Source organism: Chionomys nivalis, chromosome 20 (assembly GCF_950005125.1).
Source record: "Chionomys nivalis chromosome 20, mChiNiv1.1, whole genome shotgun sequence".
NCBI classification, from domain to species: Eukaryota; Metazoa; Chordata; class Mammalia; order Rodentia; family Cricetidae; genus Chionomys; species Chionomys nivalis.
In genome coordinates this window covers 4848170-4865056 of record NC_080105.1, presented here as the reverse complement: position 1 = coordinate 4865056, position 16887 = coordinate 4848170, and the positions used below count along the sequence as shown (strand labels likewise).

General features: G+C 48.9%; 1 protein-coding gene across 9 annotated transcripts in view; it reads right to left on the bottom strand.

The window, feature by feature from the left end:
* Positions 1-16887, bottom strand: part of Myo9b (myosin IXB) — an 88892-nt gene that overhangs the window by 34528 nt on the left and 37477 nt on the right. For all 9 annotated transcript variants that reach the window (XM_057753117.1, XM_057753118.1, XM_057753122.1 and 6 more), the window contains exons 3-10: positions 15527-15621; positions 7291-7353; positions 5816-5915; positions 5490-5590; positions 4718-4847; positions 3216-3305; positions 1109-1225; positions 586-720 (exon numbers count right to left, since the gene is read on the bottom strand). In XM_057753117.1, coding sequence (XP_057609100.1) covers positions 586-720; positions 1109-1225; positions 3216-3305; positions 4718-4847; positions 5490-5590; positions 5816-5915; positions 7291-7353; positions 15527-15621 — 831 coding nt within the window. The remainder of the gene's footprint in view (positions 1-585; positions 721-1108; positions 1226-3215; positions 3306-4717; positions 4848-5489; positions 5591-5815; positions 5916-7290; positions 7354-15526; positions 15622-16887) is intronic.

Sequence of the window (16887 nt, the reverse complement as noted above, 5' to 3'; positions counted from 1 at the left end):
ACAACCTGGCCAGCAGATGGAATATCACTCAGCCTTAAACAGCAGGCAGTTCTGACACTAGAGCAGGGGTGAAAATGGAGCCATTCTCTTGCGTAACTCCACTGGCCAGGGGCTAGAGGGTCACCAAATTTACAGGGTTTCCAGGGCCTGTGGGAGTGTGGGGTGAGGGGGTGAGGAGGTGACTAACTACACTTAGTTGTGTAACTGGGATGGAACCTCAGACAACTGAGATACAGCTGCAGAATGTGTATATGGCTGCCTGTCCATACCTATGGGTCCTGCCTCCTCAGAGAGGTTGCCATGGTGAAAGGAAAAGACACAGAGGTCATGCTTTGACCACCTTTAGGGGACACACAGATTGGTATGACAGAATGTGCACCCCCATTGCCTTGCTGCAGTGGCATCTAACATCCAGAAGGATTGAAAAGACTCTAGGAGGGCTGAGTGTGCCACTGAGTACAGGGACAGAGCACTGGAGACCGGGGAACCTGTGGTCTCGAGCCCCATGCATCGCAGGTACTGAAGGGCACTGCTAGGCCTTCAGGGTGCTTGGATTGGGGTGGGGAGTAGGTGTACAGGTCTCACCTGCTCCAGCTTGAAGATGTGCTGGGTGAAGTAATACTGTAGCTGCTCGTTGGCATAGTTGATGCAGAACTGCTCAAAGCTGTTCCGTTCAAAGTCCTCAAATCCGAAGATGTCTAGGACACCGATGGACAAGCACTGGGGAGACAAGGTGTAGTTATAGCCAGGGCCTCCCAGGGAAGCTGAGTTTGCTGCACGAGCAGAGATGTGTGGTCCTGATGTCAGCTGGGCACAGCTGCCACCAGCTTGGCAACCACCACTTTTGCAAACAGGACCATTACTACTTATTGACGGAACTGGGATCCCACATTTGCAATAAGCGTTGGGGTGGAACCCAGGGTCTGGGGCCTACATGCTGGGTGGGCTGTGTTGTTCTAGTGCCTGCATGAAGACACCAAGTTCCTGTAGAAGGTAAGGGGTCCTCTGCTGAGCCTGCTGTTTGCAGAGACCCTACAGATTCCCAGCCTCCATGGTTCATCCCAAGGATGGGGTCTGTCCTTGGCCAGTTCAGGGCCTGTGTACTCACAGAAACAGCCTCTTCCATGTCCTTCTTGTTGAGGAGGGCGTGGTTGATCCTCAACACAATCCAGTCAAACAGGGCACTATACAGAGACTTGGCCATGGAGTCCCGAGCAGTTATGGCCTGTGGGCAGAGGGGTGTCTCACTTGGGGTGGGTCAACCTTGCCAGGGGCAGGCCATGGTACTGAGATTCAGGGAACCAATCTAATTTTGTCTCAGTTTCATCAACAAAATCTACTGTATCCCAGGCTGGCCTTGAGCTTGCTGTGTATCCAAGGACAGAACAATATCAAACAGCTGACCCCGCCTTTCCCCCATGGATGGTTGGTTGCAGATGGGTGTCAGCACAGTTAGTTTTTGTAGATATACCAAAGATCTGAATTTAGGGCCAGCACATGCATAGGCATTTCTGACTGAACCATCCTCTGGCCCTCAACCAGGGTTTTGACCTTCCTTGTGTTGAGGTCTGCCTGCTCCTACACTGGTCACTGGTCACACCTGTTGTTTAGACTCAGAGTTTGAGGGCTCCAGCACCTGGCATGGGTGTACAGTCTGGCAAGCCAGCTGAGGTGTGTGAGACCAGTCACAGCACCTGCACAACTGAGAAACAGGCATGGAGCAGGCAAGGGAGCACTTCTCAGCACGCCTACTGTGAGGAGCGTCTGTTCTTTCCTCCTCCCGATGGATGTGGTCGGCTGCCTTAGCTGCTGAGCATGTCCCTCTGGTTCTGAATTCCTGGATGTCACGGCAATGTTATCACACAAAATGCTGCCTCTGCTGGGGATACTCGCTCACACAGCCTCTCTGGGGGGATACCTGAGCCATACAGGGTGTGGGCTCACTGCAGAGATGTCAAGTCATGTCAGGGGTGCCTTGGCCCACAAAGGCTCCAACAGTCCATGCTGTCTTCTGGCAATGTAAGCTGATTCCCCTGGGCAGGGTTCCCACTGGGAGCATCCCACACCCTGTTATGAGGTCCTTTCCTGGTGCAATCCAAATTCAACTTGTAAGTCGCATTGCTCTCGAGATGTAAGGAGCTAAGAGAACTGCACTAGGAAGAGCACACCAGCAAACTGAGAGGACGACATAGAGACCTATGAGCTGAGGGTCACAGAAAGGCCACCTCAAGCACATAGGCCAGTCACCTCTTTCCAGAACAAGGCAAGGGCTTGATATTTTCAGGTTTTGGGACCTGGGGGGCTCTATTGCAGTACTGAGCACTGCAACTGCAGTCAGAGCAGCAGTGAGCAAAATGTAAGTAAATGAGCATGGCTTTGTAAATAAAACTTTATTTACAAAACTAAGTGGGGGCCAGATTTGTCCCAAATCATGCTGGATTTGCACAGCCACTGAACATCTGAAAGCACAGAGGGGAATGTTAGGCACCAATTCTGGCCCTGAGCCATGCACAACTTCTTAGTTATCTATACTTTCAGATATCTGAAGCTATCTACGGTCGGAAAATTCCAGAAATTAACAACTCAATACTTTAAAAAAACTCTTGAGCACTTGTGATGCAGCCTTGATATATCTTGAGATAGTTGTACCTCATCTGGGTGAGGCCTCATCTGGTTATTCAGTGGATCCTGGTGTTACATGCTACATGTTACATGTCATCAACCAGTGCGCTGGACTGGTTCATGAAGAACAATTCTACCTAACAGGTGAAACAGTAGGGAACAGTGGCATGCCGCCGTCATCCTGGAGGAGGCTGGGATGTTCTAAATTTAAGGCTTGCCTGGGATATGGAGTAAAATTGTCTCTGGCCAATAAGAAAATAAAGAGTAGATGCTGGCAGTTGACATGAGCTTGGAGAGACTCCCTTCAAGCAACAAGGTGAGCCACAGGAAGCATCTCTATTTTGAGCCATGAGACCACGCCCACTAGACTGGTAAGTGAACCACTGTTATTTCTGGTCTGTTCTGAGGGGCATTACTGCTAACTTCATGCTGCACCCAACTCCTACACCAAGTTCTCCAGCGTGTGTGCAGAGGAAGGAATTTTCCACATGGGCTCTGCACTTTGTGGCTCAGCAGCAGTTGCACATTTGAGACGATCTCATGAGAAGCAGAGCCACAGGAAGAGGTCTGGTTCTGTAGGGCTGCAGTCCTACCTCACTCAGGCTGTAAGGCAGGATGAGCTTGTCGTTGACTGTCACTGCTTTTCTCTTGGTCAGGACTTCCACCAGGGTCTCCCGTTTCACCTATTTCCAGGATGGGGAAAGAAAGGTCGGGAGGTGAGGCACTTGCTGGGCCTTCTGCATCTGGAGGCCAGCCCTGAAGAGCTGGGGAGGGCAGGACGGACCACAGAAGCTGGATTGGGAAGGGCCTCCCCACACCTAGCGCTCTCTTCTGGCCTCCTTCTTGCAAAAGCACATACCTATAAACAGGTAAATAAAATAAAAACAAAAATGTAATATAAAACTTGAAAGCAAAACCCCACAAGGCCAGGTGTGGTAGCACATACTTTTAATCCCTGCCCTCAGGAGACCGAGCAGGGGGATCTAAGTTCTAGGCCACCTAGAGTGACACCACCTAAACAGGAGAACAGAAAGGTAAGCTGGAAGCCTGGCTCACCAGGACAAGTTTAAAGATTTATCTAGCCAGCTCCAGGCCCTGACGTTCCATCCCCAGCAGGGTTAGAAAAAGAAAAAAGAAAAAAAGAAATAAAAGAAAAAGGAAAAAAAGAAACAAACTTATAGGGCTCAAGCTCTTCACTGAAGGTTCCAGGGGCATCCCCACCTTCAGCCACTAGGTGCCAGTAGTGCTCCCAGAAATCTCCCCAGGCGAGAAGCAGCAGAGACTACACCTGCAGGAAACCATCACTAGCTGTGTCTGCACATGTGGGCTTGGCGTGTTTGGTGTAGTGAGAGGGGCCTGGGAGTCCATGTGTGTGAGGGAAGCAGCCATCACAGGCCCCATCTACAGCCCCCATCATAACACTTTCTTGAGTTGGGGAGGGGAGTCTTACTGAAGTTCTCAGGCAGGTCTCAAATATGGAGACTCCTGTCTCAATCTCCAAGTGACCAGGACAACAGGCCTATGGTACCACGCCTAGACACAAACTGTATGTCTTAAATTTAATTGTCAAAAAAAAATTATGTTCAAGGCCCACCTGGTCTACAGAGCAAGTCCAGGACAGCTGAAACTACAAAGAGAAAACCTGTCTTAAAAACAACGAAAGCCCCAAAATTATGCATATGGGCGTGGGTGTTCTGTCTAAAATCTGAGCAGACGCCTGAGGACACCAGAAGAGGCTGTCGGATCTCCTGGGACTGGAGGTATAGACGGTCATGAGGGTGCTGGGATTCGCACCCAGTGATCTCAACTTCAGAGTATGTTTAGCCCTGAACTGCTTATCTCCCTACTTTACCTCCCGAGTGCTGGCACGACAAGGGCATGCTAGCACATCAGCCTTATGTGTGGTTGGAATGTGACAGGGTCTAGGGAAACTAGACAAGCCTCTGCCACACAGAGCAAAAGCGGCAGCCCAGGAACCCATGGTCTCACTTGTTCACATTGACCTGTGTGTGGATATGTGCTCGTGAATGAAGGAGACCATGGAGGCTGTGGCCAGGAAGCAAGTGCAAGGAAGGATGGTGGAGACAGGCGGTACCTTCAGGAGCTCGGAGAGGGCATCCAACACCTCAGGGGGCCCAACCTCCAGGCCTTCATCCCGGCCGGTTGCTCTCTTTTTGTAGGTGACATTGCCCAGGTACAGGATAGCTGAGAGGACAGAAAAGATCCTGGGACAGAGAGAGAGGTTACTGTGGCCTGTGTCACTTGCTTGTTTCTGTAGCGGTGTCTCGTGCAGCCAGGCCAGGGGTGCTCTCCACTTCACACCCCCATCCCCACGCCCGAGTGCTGCTGCCAGATAGACCTCACAGACATCACACTTGGCTCGGGTAGTTCACACCTGCTACCAACTGCGCTCCAGCTCCAGCCCTGCTCGTTTTAGAGATGGGTTCAAGCTATGTAGCCCAGGCTACCCTCACCTGATGCCTTCCCAAGCACTGAGGGAGCAGATATACACCACTATGCAAACTTAGTTTAACTTTTTTGCTTGTTTGTTTTTGCTAACAGACAGGGTCTTGTTTATGGAGACCAGGCTGGCCTTGAACTTTTAACCTTACTGCGGAATGATTGTTGTTTTGCTTTTTAAATTTAAGGTCTCACTATGCAGCAAAAGCTGCCCTTGAACATGCAACCCTCCTCTCTCAGTCTCTCCAGTGTGGGGATGGCAGGTGCACACCATCACGCCCAGTTTCTACTGGTTTGGATTACTGCCTCCTAGATCTTGGCTGCAGTCCTCTCCTGTTCTCTGTGTAGAATACCTCCTACTTTCTATAGGGGGCAGGTCAGAGCTGGAGGCTCAGCAGTCCACTTACTGCTTCTTGGTAGCAGGTAGGAAGCCCACCATCTCCATGGCCTGCTGGAGCCTTTCAAAGTCATGTTTGAGGTCTTCTCCATCTTCAATATTCAAGTTATGCTGAAAAAAACAAAGGCGTGGGCACTCAGGCACTTCCGGCCTGGAGGGCAGTGAGCAGGGCAATCCAGGCTGAACAGAAGAAGGGCCAGGACTGCGAATGAATGGCAGCCTTTGTGTGTGTGCTCAAGGCTGGGCTGGTGACCCAGCAGGGCCAGGGTGGTGGCCTGACCTCCCTGTGGCAGACAGTCTTGGGGCAGAGGTGGCGCCGTGGCTGGAGCTATTTACCTGGTTGAGGTAGAAATAGTCTTGAGGCTGCTTCAGCTGGAATTCCTGGCGCTCCTCCTCGCTAACACCCAGCAGCAGATAATAAAACACATGGTAATTCCTGTGGGTGACCAGCAAGGGGAGTCAGTATGCAGCCAGGTCCACAGCACAGTAAAGGGTGGGTGGGATGGCTCAGCTGGTCAGGGCACCTGCTGCTAAGCCAGGGGACCCAAGTTCAATCCCCAGAACACGCTTGGTAGGGAGAGGAAACTGAGTCTCCAGTTGTCCTTTTACCACACATGTACGTGCACACGCACACACATGCACACTGAAATAAACAAATATAAAGTTAAAAAAAAAATAAAATCTCGGCTGGTGTGGTAGTGCATGCCTTTAACCACAGCACTCAGGAGGCAGTGGCTTTGAGGCCAACCTGGTCTACAGAGTGAGTTCCAAGACCCCGACTTAATATATAAATAAAAATTTTAAGTGCTGTTAGAAAAAGAAGAGGGAACTCCCCAAGTGAGTGAGTGTCACAAGAGCAGGGAATGTGCATCTCATCCGCTTCTTAAGCAGGTTTGATGGAGGAAGGTCATTGGCTAATAAAGAAACTGCCTTGGCCCATTTGATTGGCCAGCCTTTAGGTGGGTGGAGTAAACAGAATAGAATGCTGGGAGAAAGAGGAAGTGAGCTCAGATGCAGGGCAGCTCCTCTCCTCTCTGGGGCAGACGCCATGCCAGTGTGCTCCAGAGCAGACGCGATGAAGCTCCGACCCAGGATGGACGTAGGCTAGAATCTTCCTGGTAAGCGCACCTCAAGGTGCTACACACATGAATAGAAATGGGCCAGGCAGTGTTTAAAAGAATACAGTTTCCGTGTAATTATTTCTGGTGTAAAGCTAGCCGTGCAGGAGCCGGGCAGGATGGAAAGCAGGCCCGCAGCTCCCACTACTACTCTAAACGAATAGAGTTTGTGTGTTGTTATTTTGGGGCATAAGCTAGCCATGCGACCGGGAGCTGGGGCGGCAGGAACACAGCCAGCAGCTCCCCACTACACAGGTTTGTTATTCTGAGGTGGGCTCTCCATGAAGTCCCGCCTGATCTGGACCCCGAAATCCTCCTGCCTCAGAGTCTCAGTGCTGGCTCACGGAATACGCAGCTGTGCCAGCACTGTGGTGTTACTCAAACACATTTCAGTGTGGGTAGTAAGGGGCACAAGGCTGGAGGCCATGGTGGCAGGTATGTGAGCAACACAACACTTACTTCACCTCTGTAAGGGCAAAGATTAAGCAGGGCTATGTTCAGCAACATCCCACACCCTGCGGGCTGAAGAGGTGGCTGCTCTTGTGAAGGACCCGTAGTTCCCAGCACCCAGATGCTGGCTAACTAACTTCTCCCTCTTCTGATCTCCCTGGGTTCTAGGCACACACAGTGCACTTACAAACACATACGCAAAACACCCATATACATAAAAAAGAGAAACAAATCATGCCCCACCTCTCATCCTTCTCCCGGGATACCAGGCGAGATTTTTCAAGCAGGTATTTCTCCACAACAGCTCTGTCATAAAAGAAAAAAGGGAGAATTTAGTATTAATATTTCTTCTTCTTTTTTTTTTTTTGCCTTGGCTAGAGTTGAAGATGGAACCAAAAACCATATATTTAAGGCAACCACCATACCACTAAGCCCCACCCTCAGCCGCTCACTGGGGGATCCTAGGCAGGGGCTCCACCCCCGAGCCACGCCCCCAGTCCCTCACTGGAGACTCTAGGGCCATTATCTACGTCTAAGTCAAAATCTTTACTTGGATGTTGTATGGTTGTTCTTTTTCCCTTCATTTCACTCAGGTTCTCCTATAGCCCAGGCTGGCCTCTAACGTGTCTAGGGAACACCTATCTGCTCCTGATCCCCTCCCTGCATCTCCGGAGTGTTGGCATGACTGACAGGACCATGCCACCATGGCCTGGCTTACAGAGTGTTTGGTGGACCTTTGGGCCACTCCATATACTGTCTACAGAGCTAAGGCCCACTGTCCTCTTCTAGTGTGTGAGACAGACCTCACTGTGTGGTTGAGGTTGGCCTTGAACTGCTGCTCTCCTCAGTCATCCTTTCCGCATGCTGGGGTAACGTGCACCATACACAGGGTCTCTGTAGTGCTGAAGGGGAACCCAGAGCCTCAAGCTCGCTAGGTGTAGCCACATCCCTAAGCCATATCTCTGCTCTGGCCTAGCATGTGGCACCATGGTGTCGCCTGCTGCAAATGCCCTGAAGATCACCTGTGTTCTGACATCAAACTCAGAAATCATGAATTGGCTGACCGATGTGTTCCTGGGCAGAGAGGGGTGAGCATAGTCCAAGGAAACCTGACAGGACCTGGGCAGGTGAAGGGACCCAGGCTAGCCCCGCAGAGGTGAGGAGAAGGAAATCTCCCCTCAACAGCAGAATGATGTTAGATGAGCTTCAGGCATCTGCTTGGGCATATCCTGACCTGGAACTTCTGTGTAAGCTCAAAGACGATTTTCATGGCTTGACTGCTGATTGATAGGCAGATGACAGGCAGCTCATTTTTAAGGTACAATATGGGTACATGCTGGCCTTAAACCCAGAGACCCATCTGCCTCTGCCTCCTGAGTACTGGGATTAAAGGTGTGCACCACCACTGCCCAAGATGGCCCTGTGCTCATATTGAAGTCTTTTCCTATTTTTTCTGGGTTGTTGACCCTATTACTTAGCCATGTATGCTAACGCTAACGTACGAAAGCACAAGGCATTTCTTTTTTTTTTAAATATTTATTTATTTATTTATTTATTTATTTATTTATTTATTTATTTATTTATTTATTATGTATGCAATGTTCTGTCTATGTGTATGTCTGCAGGCCAGAAGAGGGCACCAGACCTCATTACAGATGGTTGTGAGCCACCATGTGGTTGCTGGGAATTGAACTCAGGACCTCTGGAAGAGCAGGCAATGCTCTTAACCGCTGAGCCATCTCTCCAGCCCCCACAAGGCATTTCTTGCACTCACTGGCAAGCACTCTATGGCTGAGCTGCACTCATTTCCTCACTTTATAAGTTATGTCCGTTCAACGTGAGAACACACGTGAACAACAGCATGTATGAGGATGTGTGTCAATGGGCGGAGTCTGGGAATCCTGCTGAGGCCGAGTATCTGTCTTAAACTGCTGTGACAAAAATACTCTCACCCTGAGGTAGAGTATCTGTCTTAAACTGCTGTGACAAAAATACTCTCACCCTGAGGTAGAGTATCTGTCTTAAACTGCTGTGACAAAAATACTCTCACCCTGAGGTAGAGTATCTGTCTTAAACTGCTGTGACAAAAATACTCTCACCAAAAGTGGCCTAGGGAGGAAACCAAGACAATCCCCCCACAGCCAGTCTGGTCCAGACTACCTGTCAATCAAGGCTTTTCTCTCAGATTGACTCTTGGCTAACTGGAGTCTCTCCTGTTGTGTTACTGCACACTCCAGGCCATCTAAACCCAGCTTCTGGCCGATTCTGTGCTTGCTGAATTCCATCTCTCCTGGTAGGAGTGCAGGGATGGCAGATGTGCGCTACACCTGGCTTCTCACATGGCTTCTTGTTGTTGGGTTTGTGTAGTCAGTGCTTTTCCCACTGAAACCTGCTCCTGCCTGCCACATCACCTCCACTGCAGCAGAGGCCTCTGACTCTGACCCTCACAGGTCCCTGGCTGTGTCCATACAATCTGGTTTTCTGGAGCTACTGTTTCCTCCCAGTTCAGTTTGGGTCACCCAGTTCAGTTTGGGTCACCCATGAGGTGCAGGGAGCAACAGAGAAGCCCAGGCTTGAGTCCCCTTTATCTCCAAACAATAGGGAATACAACTACTCTGAATTTTTCATTTTATTCATGTTACTATTTCATTTTCATTTTGAATCCGACATATGTGTATCTATATATATATGTTTGTGTGCTGTCATGTGGGTGTATGCTGAGGAGCAACGGGTGCTCTTCACTGCTGAGCCAGGGACTGAGTATCTGTATGTATGTGATGTTGTGGGGATGAAATCCAGTATTCACATGCAATTATGTTTATCACATGTAGATCCTCCACACAGTTACACAACCTGAGACTCACAGGTCTCTTGCTGAGCAGTAAGCTCATCCATGTGGCCAGTCTAGTTGGCTAGCTTGCTCTGGGGATCCCTCCTCTCTGCGTCCTGAGTGCTAGGATGGTAGGTGGCTGCCACACCCACACACCCAGCTTTCATGATGGTTCTGGGGATTCAAAATCTAGTGCTTACACCACACAGAATTTCAGCCTCTTGGCCATCTCCCCAGGAGCTCTCGGGTCCTTCATGCCTACTTCTAGTTTTGAGTATGCCTGTCCCTGGAAGTACAGGCATGGCATCTTTCAGCTACGGTGCTTGCTGAACCTGAGAATCTGGAACATCTTGGATTTAAGTTTTGAATTCTGGATCCTTGTGCTATAGGAGGGCAGTATACATTTCTGGTGGGGGCTATGGTGTTCCAGGCATTATCTCAGGCATTCTTAGGCAACCCTCCCACTCCAGGGCAGGTGCTACAGGTCCTAACGACAGACAAGGAACTGAGGTCCCGACCTGTGAGGGTTTGTAGATCTTTCCATCTGAGTCTACCTTTTAATTTTATTTATTTTCTGCTGTTATGAGACAGGGTCTCACTGTGTAGTCCCAGCTACCCTGGAACTTACTATGTAGACCAGGCGGAGGTCAGCCCTCTGTAGGACAGTGCCATTAGGCCTGCAGGAAACTCAAGAGCACAGGGTGGACACCTAAGGTACTGCCTGGACTCGTAATTTCTTTAAATAAAAAAGGGGCTGGAGAGATGGCTCAGTTCTGCTGTTCCAGAGAATCTGGGCTCCATTTCCATAATGGCAGCTCACAGCCATATGTTAAGTCCAGTTTCTGGAGATCCAGTGCCCTCTTCTGGTATTTGTGGACAACACACACACACACACACAGCACAGATATGCAGGCAAAACACCCACAAAACAAACTCTAAAATAATTTTGAATAAATAAGCTAAATAAGAGAAAACCTTTTTCTTGTTTTTTTTTTGTTTTTTTTTGGGGGGGGGGTTGTTTTTTGAGATAGGGTTTCTCTGTAGCTTTAGAGCCTGTCCCGGAACTAGCTCTTGTAGACCAGGCTGGCCTCTACTCACAGAGATCCGCCTGCCTCTGCCTCCAGAGTGCTGGGATTAAAGGCGTGCGCCACCACTGCCCGGCTTCTTCTTCTTGTTTTTACAGGCATAATCCTACTGTAGGTTCTGGCTGGTCTGGACTCCTGACACCCGAGTACTGAGTCACACAAACACTTCTTTCTCTTCCCTCAGCCACTCAGCCCCTGTACTAAGTTCATGTTTCTAGGTCAGACTCTCCTTGCATCCAGGGGTGGGCAGTCATCCTGTGGTGGACAGGCAAGCTCTGTGGAACCAGGCTAGCATTGCTGGAAAATGGCTGGCCAACTCCCTCCCCCAGTCTTTGGTGATTTCTTTTTTAGATTGTAGGCAGGAGCTCCATTCCTGACTACACCTCCATCTTTTCAAATTTTGAATTTAATTTTTTAAAAAATAAATTTATCTTACACCCCAGCTGCAGTCTCCCTCCCTCCTCTCCTCCCCATCTCTCCCCACATTGCCCTTCTGTTCTCACCTCCCAATTCACTCCTCCTCCATTCTGTTTAGGAGAGGGCAGGTCTCTCCCATGAGCACGAACAAGACACGCCATGTCAAGCTGCAGTAAAGACTAGGCACACCCCATGTATTAAGGCTGAGCAAAGCAACCCAGTCTATGGGGAATAGGGTCCAAAAGTCAGTAAGAGAGTCAGGGCCAACCCCTGTCCCTACTGTTAGGAGCCCCACAAGACGCTGGGCACAATCTGGTCACAGGAGTAGGTTAGTTCAGGCTACATATCTGCTGTTGCTAGGAGTTTTAAGATGGGGCCATCCTTGTAGATTCCTGGGAGATTCCCTTGTGCCAGGTTTTTACCTGACCCCAAAATGACCCCCCTTTTGGCATTGAATTTAATTTTATGTATGTAAGTATTTTGTTTGCATGTGTGTCTGGGCACCAGGTTGAGTGCAGTGCCCATGAAGGCCAGAAGAGGGCGTCAGATCCCCTGGGACTGGAGTTACAGTCAGCTATGAGCCCCATTTGGGCACTCAGAGTTGAACTTGGGTCCTTGCAGGAGCATCCAGCCTCTAATTTGTTTGTTTGTTTGCTTGGCTGGTTGTTTTTGAAACAGGGTTTCTCTGTGTAGCCCTGGCTGTCCTGGAAATCACTCTGTAGACCAGGCTGGCCTCAAACTCACAGAGATCCACCTGCCTCTGCCTCCTGAGTGATGGGATTAAAGGCGTGCGCCACCACACCCAGCCTAATTTTTGGTTTTAAAGGTCTGAGGTCAGTAAGGGGGTCCTGTGAGAGGAGAGGCCTCCTCGGAGCCAATCTGCACTCACAGGAAACTGAAGCCTCATGAATGAGGAACTTGGGCTCAGACCAGCCCTGACCTTTCCTTGGTTTTGTGAAGAAATAGTGACAGAAATATGACCAGACACAGCAGGCAAAGGCAGCCCTGGGTGGCAGCCTGTTTAGCACGAGGCTGTGGCATCTCTGAGGCCAGGAAGCTAAACCAGAACATGGATACTGGCCAACATGAAATTCCTTTCTTGAACCCAAGACTAGCACTTGAACAGGGCAGCTTGCTGGGAGCCCACGGAAGGGAGGGGTAGCTGGGCTAGTGTACTAGGCCAGTCAGTGCACTCCACCTGTGCATGTGACCTAACCAGGTACTTATTTATCCGCTCATGTCCTGCGTTAGTAGTTTCTATCTACCCAAGGTTAGAAAGTAAGAAATGGAAAGTTACAAAGTAAGTGATTTGTAAGTCTAAAGTTGTGTGGCATTTTAACAGCATTATGAAACCCATGCCACCCTCACTGGCCTTCCAGGGTCCTGACTACTCTTGTACATGCTATCCTCCTGTTAGCTACTCAACAGACACCTGGTTACCAGATCAACTGCCAATGTACTGCGGAGTTGGCTTCCAGAGGCCAGATTTACCCTGATAATGCCCCCAAACCCACAGGAGTCATTAGAGAGATTTACTTAGCCCATGGTCCAGATGCTGTGAGAAGGACTGTGTGGCAGCTGGACATCTGAGCATCAGGGCAAGGGCACCCAGCTCAGGTGGCAGAACTCAGGGTACAGCTGAACCCTAGGCGGGTACATCGGGGCTGAAGTCAAGCAAAGAATGTGCAGTCAAGGGCCCAGAGCTGACTTGACCTTCACCAAAAGCCTCTCAACTTGCACTCCAGCAGAGCCTGCCCCCTGCCCATGTGGGGGTGGAAGGCTGTCAGAGGCTCAGATCCTCCCTTCCACACCCAATGTGAACTATCAGTGGACTCCTGGGACTGCGGCAAACCTCACTGTGCTGCAGAGCTTCAAGGTGTATCTGCTGCCACATAGCACAAGCCTGTGAGTGACTAGGTTGCAGGCCCACCAGAATGTCACCTCTACCCACCCCTACCTAAAATCCTCATATCCACCTGCCAATGATCTGCTGCTCCATCTACCCTTGTAACCACTGCTCCACAGGTATGTCTGTTTACTCACCTTCTGTCCACCATAGATACACCCAGCCCTGAGCTACATACCCTCCCACCCACCTACTCACCAACCTGTCAATCTATTCAGTCACCTATTTCCAACTACCCCAAATCCATTAACCACTCCATGAGCCAAGCCACCCACCAACATACCCACCTAAAATCTATCTACCCACTCAGGAATCCATCTGTGCACATATCTTCCCATCCACGCACCCTTGAATCTACCCACTCACAGATGATCATCCAGCCCAAGTCTACACACTGACATACTTGGGAGTCTTCAGTATACCTGCCCACCCATAAATCAACTCACTTCCCTGATATAGATATGAATAACTTACATTGGTATAGATCTTGGTTTATTGATATAAATTTAAGGTCAATCTTGTTATATGTATATTTCTGCTCTTGATTGAGGTGTTGTGATTGTGTAGTTCATTTAAAAAATGTAATCTGTAATTAAAAAATATAGGTTAATAGATAATCCTCTATAATAGTCAAGTTTGTAGTCATGTTAGCTAGATTTTCTAGATGTACAGAGAAGTATTTCAGATGAATAGGGATTCTTCAAATCTTTAGGAAACCTTCAGAATATGGCATTTAAATGTTTTAAAAATTTAGAACTTTTCATAACAGTGAGACTATTGTGCTCCTGGCAGCACCAAGCTACTTCCAGAGGAAGATGGGCATCGAAAAGGCTACTTAGCCATTTGAGCAAGAAACTGCTCTTGCATGGACTGATTCACTGGACATGCAGTACCCACGAGAGATGACTTGCCTAAAGGTGAGATGGTCCTTTGGGGTTCCTGCTTCATAAAAGAGTCTGCCAGACATTCTGCAGGACACAGAAGAAAGTGACTGACCTGTCTTTGAAATTTCCAGCTTTATGGAAAAATCTGCTGGATACTATGGGCCTGTAGACTAAAGACGGATGCCCCAATGGTACAGAAGAACTTTGGGTAAATGTCCAGGCAGTAAGATGTCTCTGTCAATTCTAGAGTTTTAGAAGTTGTTTATAATGCACTTCCTATTTACTTAGGTAATATTATATCCTTCTGGAGTCTTTAATGGAGTTGAAGATAGATAGTTATAGTTTTCCTTAGTTATGATAAAAGATAAAGTAGATATAAATATTGTAACTGTAATTCTTGCTTGATAACTGTTTTGTTTTATGTAATTTTACTATATTAAAGTTAAAGCCTTCCTTTTTGTTTAAACAGAAAAGGGGAAACGGTGTAGGAGTTCCTTCTTTTTGTGTGTTGCTTTCACTGGTTAATGAATAAAGAAACTGCCTTGGCCTAATCGATAGGACTGAACTTAGGTAGGCAAAGACAGAACTGAATGTTGGGAGGAAGAAGGGCAGGGTCAGAGAAGCCATGGATCCTCTGCCTGAAATGGACACTGGTTAGAATCTCTGGTAACCACTGCCACGTGTGATACACAGATTAGTGGAGATGGGTTAAACTAATATTGTAAGAGTTAGAGCTAACGGTTAAGCAGTGTTTTAATTAATACAGTTTCTGTGTGGTTATTTCGGGTGTAAGCTAGCTGGGCGGCCGGAACAAACAAGGGGCCCCCTCCTCATGCAACACTTCCCTCACACAAAATCTATCAATCTACCCATAAATCTACAACCTACCTTCTACCCAATTCATATACCAACCCTCCCACCCAGGAATCACTCAAGTACCCAAGTTGCCATTTGCCTATACACAAAATACATGCACAAATCCAGCCACCCAGACATGGATCCCTCAGCCAATGGATCTGTCTGACCACCTCTGTGCAGTCACTGCACACCCTTCACGTACTTCCCTGTCTCTTTCTGGGTAAGGGCCTCACATTTGGTTGATACTGGGGTCCACACCTTACTTTGCCTGTGACACCCCAATACCTTACAGAGTACAAACCTTACGAAGGCCAGCAGGCTATGCAGTCTGGTCGGTTTTGACTAAAGGGTCAGAGAAGATCCTTACTGCATAGACCTGAAACCCTCAACACCACATTCACAGATAGGGGTACACTTCAGGGGCAGAGCACTGGCTAAGCTCACAGGGGGCTCTGAGTTCCAGCCTTAGCTTGAGGGGCACACAGACAGAGAGACTTACCCCCGCACGATACCACTCTCCAGGTAGTTAACTTGGATGAACTTCCCAAAGCGGCTGGAGTTGTTGTTGTGGGCTGTCTTGGCATTCCCAAAAGCCTGTGGGCAGCAAAGACAACACTTCAGACCCTGGCCTGGAGTCTCCACAGCTCCACCCTGGTCCCAGAATGCCTTGTGTGTACAACGTCCTTGTCTTCAGAGCCAGTGCATAGGGCAGGAAAAGATGGTTCAGTGGCTAAGAGCACTTGCTGCCAAGTCTGACAACCTGAGGTTGATCCCTGGGACATACATGGTGGAGGAAGAGAACCGAATCCTGCAAGATGTCCTCTGATCTCCATACATGTACACACGTACACAGACACACATATAAATGTAATAAACTTTTCTTTTTTTTTTTTTTTTTTTTTGGTTTTTCGAGACAGGGTTTCTCTGTGGTTTTGGAGCCTGTCCTGGAACTAGCTCTGTAGACCAGGCTGGTCTCGAACTCACAGAGATCCGCCTGCCTCTGCCTCCCAAGTGCTGGGATTAAAGGCGTGCGCCACCACCGCCCAGCTTCTTTTTTTAATTTAAGGGCTTGTTACTATAATTTGTGTGTTTGTGGGAGGAGTATTTACTTGTACTGTGCACCTGTGTGTGTCTGGTGACTATGGAGGCCAGAAGAGGGCATTAGATTCCCCTGAAACTTGAGTATCAGATGCTTAAGTCGCCATGTGGGTGCTGGGAATTGAACCCAGGTTCTCTGCAAAAGCAGCCAGTGCTCTTAACTGCTGAGTCACCTCTCCAGACCAACAACAACAAAAAAAATTTTAAAAAGCAAGTCTCAGGTGTGTGTCTGAAGCACGTCCCCATGTGCTCAGTCTGCCTCATGCAGAAGCTGAGGTCTCAGAAGTGCAAAGCCACACCCAGCTTCTCACGTGGGAGGTGGGGATTCAAACTCTGGCCCTCATACTTGCACAGCAAGCACGTCTATCTACCCTCTGAGCTGTGTCTTCAGAGCCTGTTTGTTTATATTTTGAGATAGGTCTCACTCTGTAGCCTGGAGCTAGCAACCATCCTCCTGCCTCAGCCTCCCAAGTGATAGAATGATATACTTGCACTCCTGTGCCCAGCTTGTAACCCTCCTTCTTTAACAATTATGAAGCTTTAGCTGAGTGTGGTGGGACACAACTTTAATCCCAGCACTCAGGAGGCAGAGACAGGTGGGTCTCTGAGTTTGAGGCTAGCCTGGTCTACAGAAAGAGTTCCAGGACAGCTAGGGCTACGCAGAAAAACCAACCAGCCAACCAACAAATGACACCATCTATGGCACTGGACTACAGTGACAGAGGATTAAGACAGCCAGCAACAGGTGGCCTCTGTGTGGTA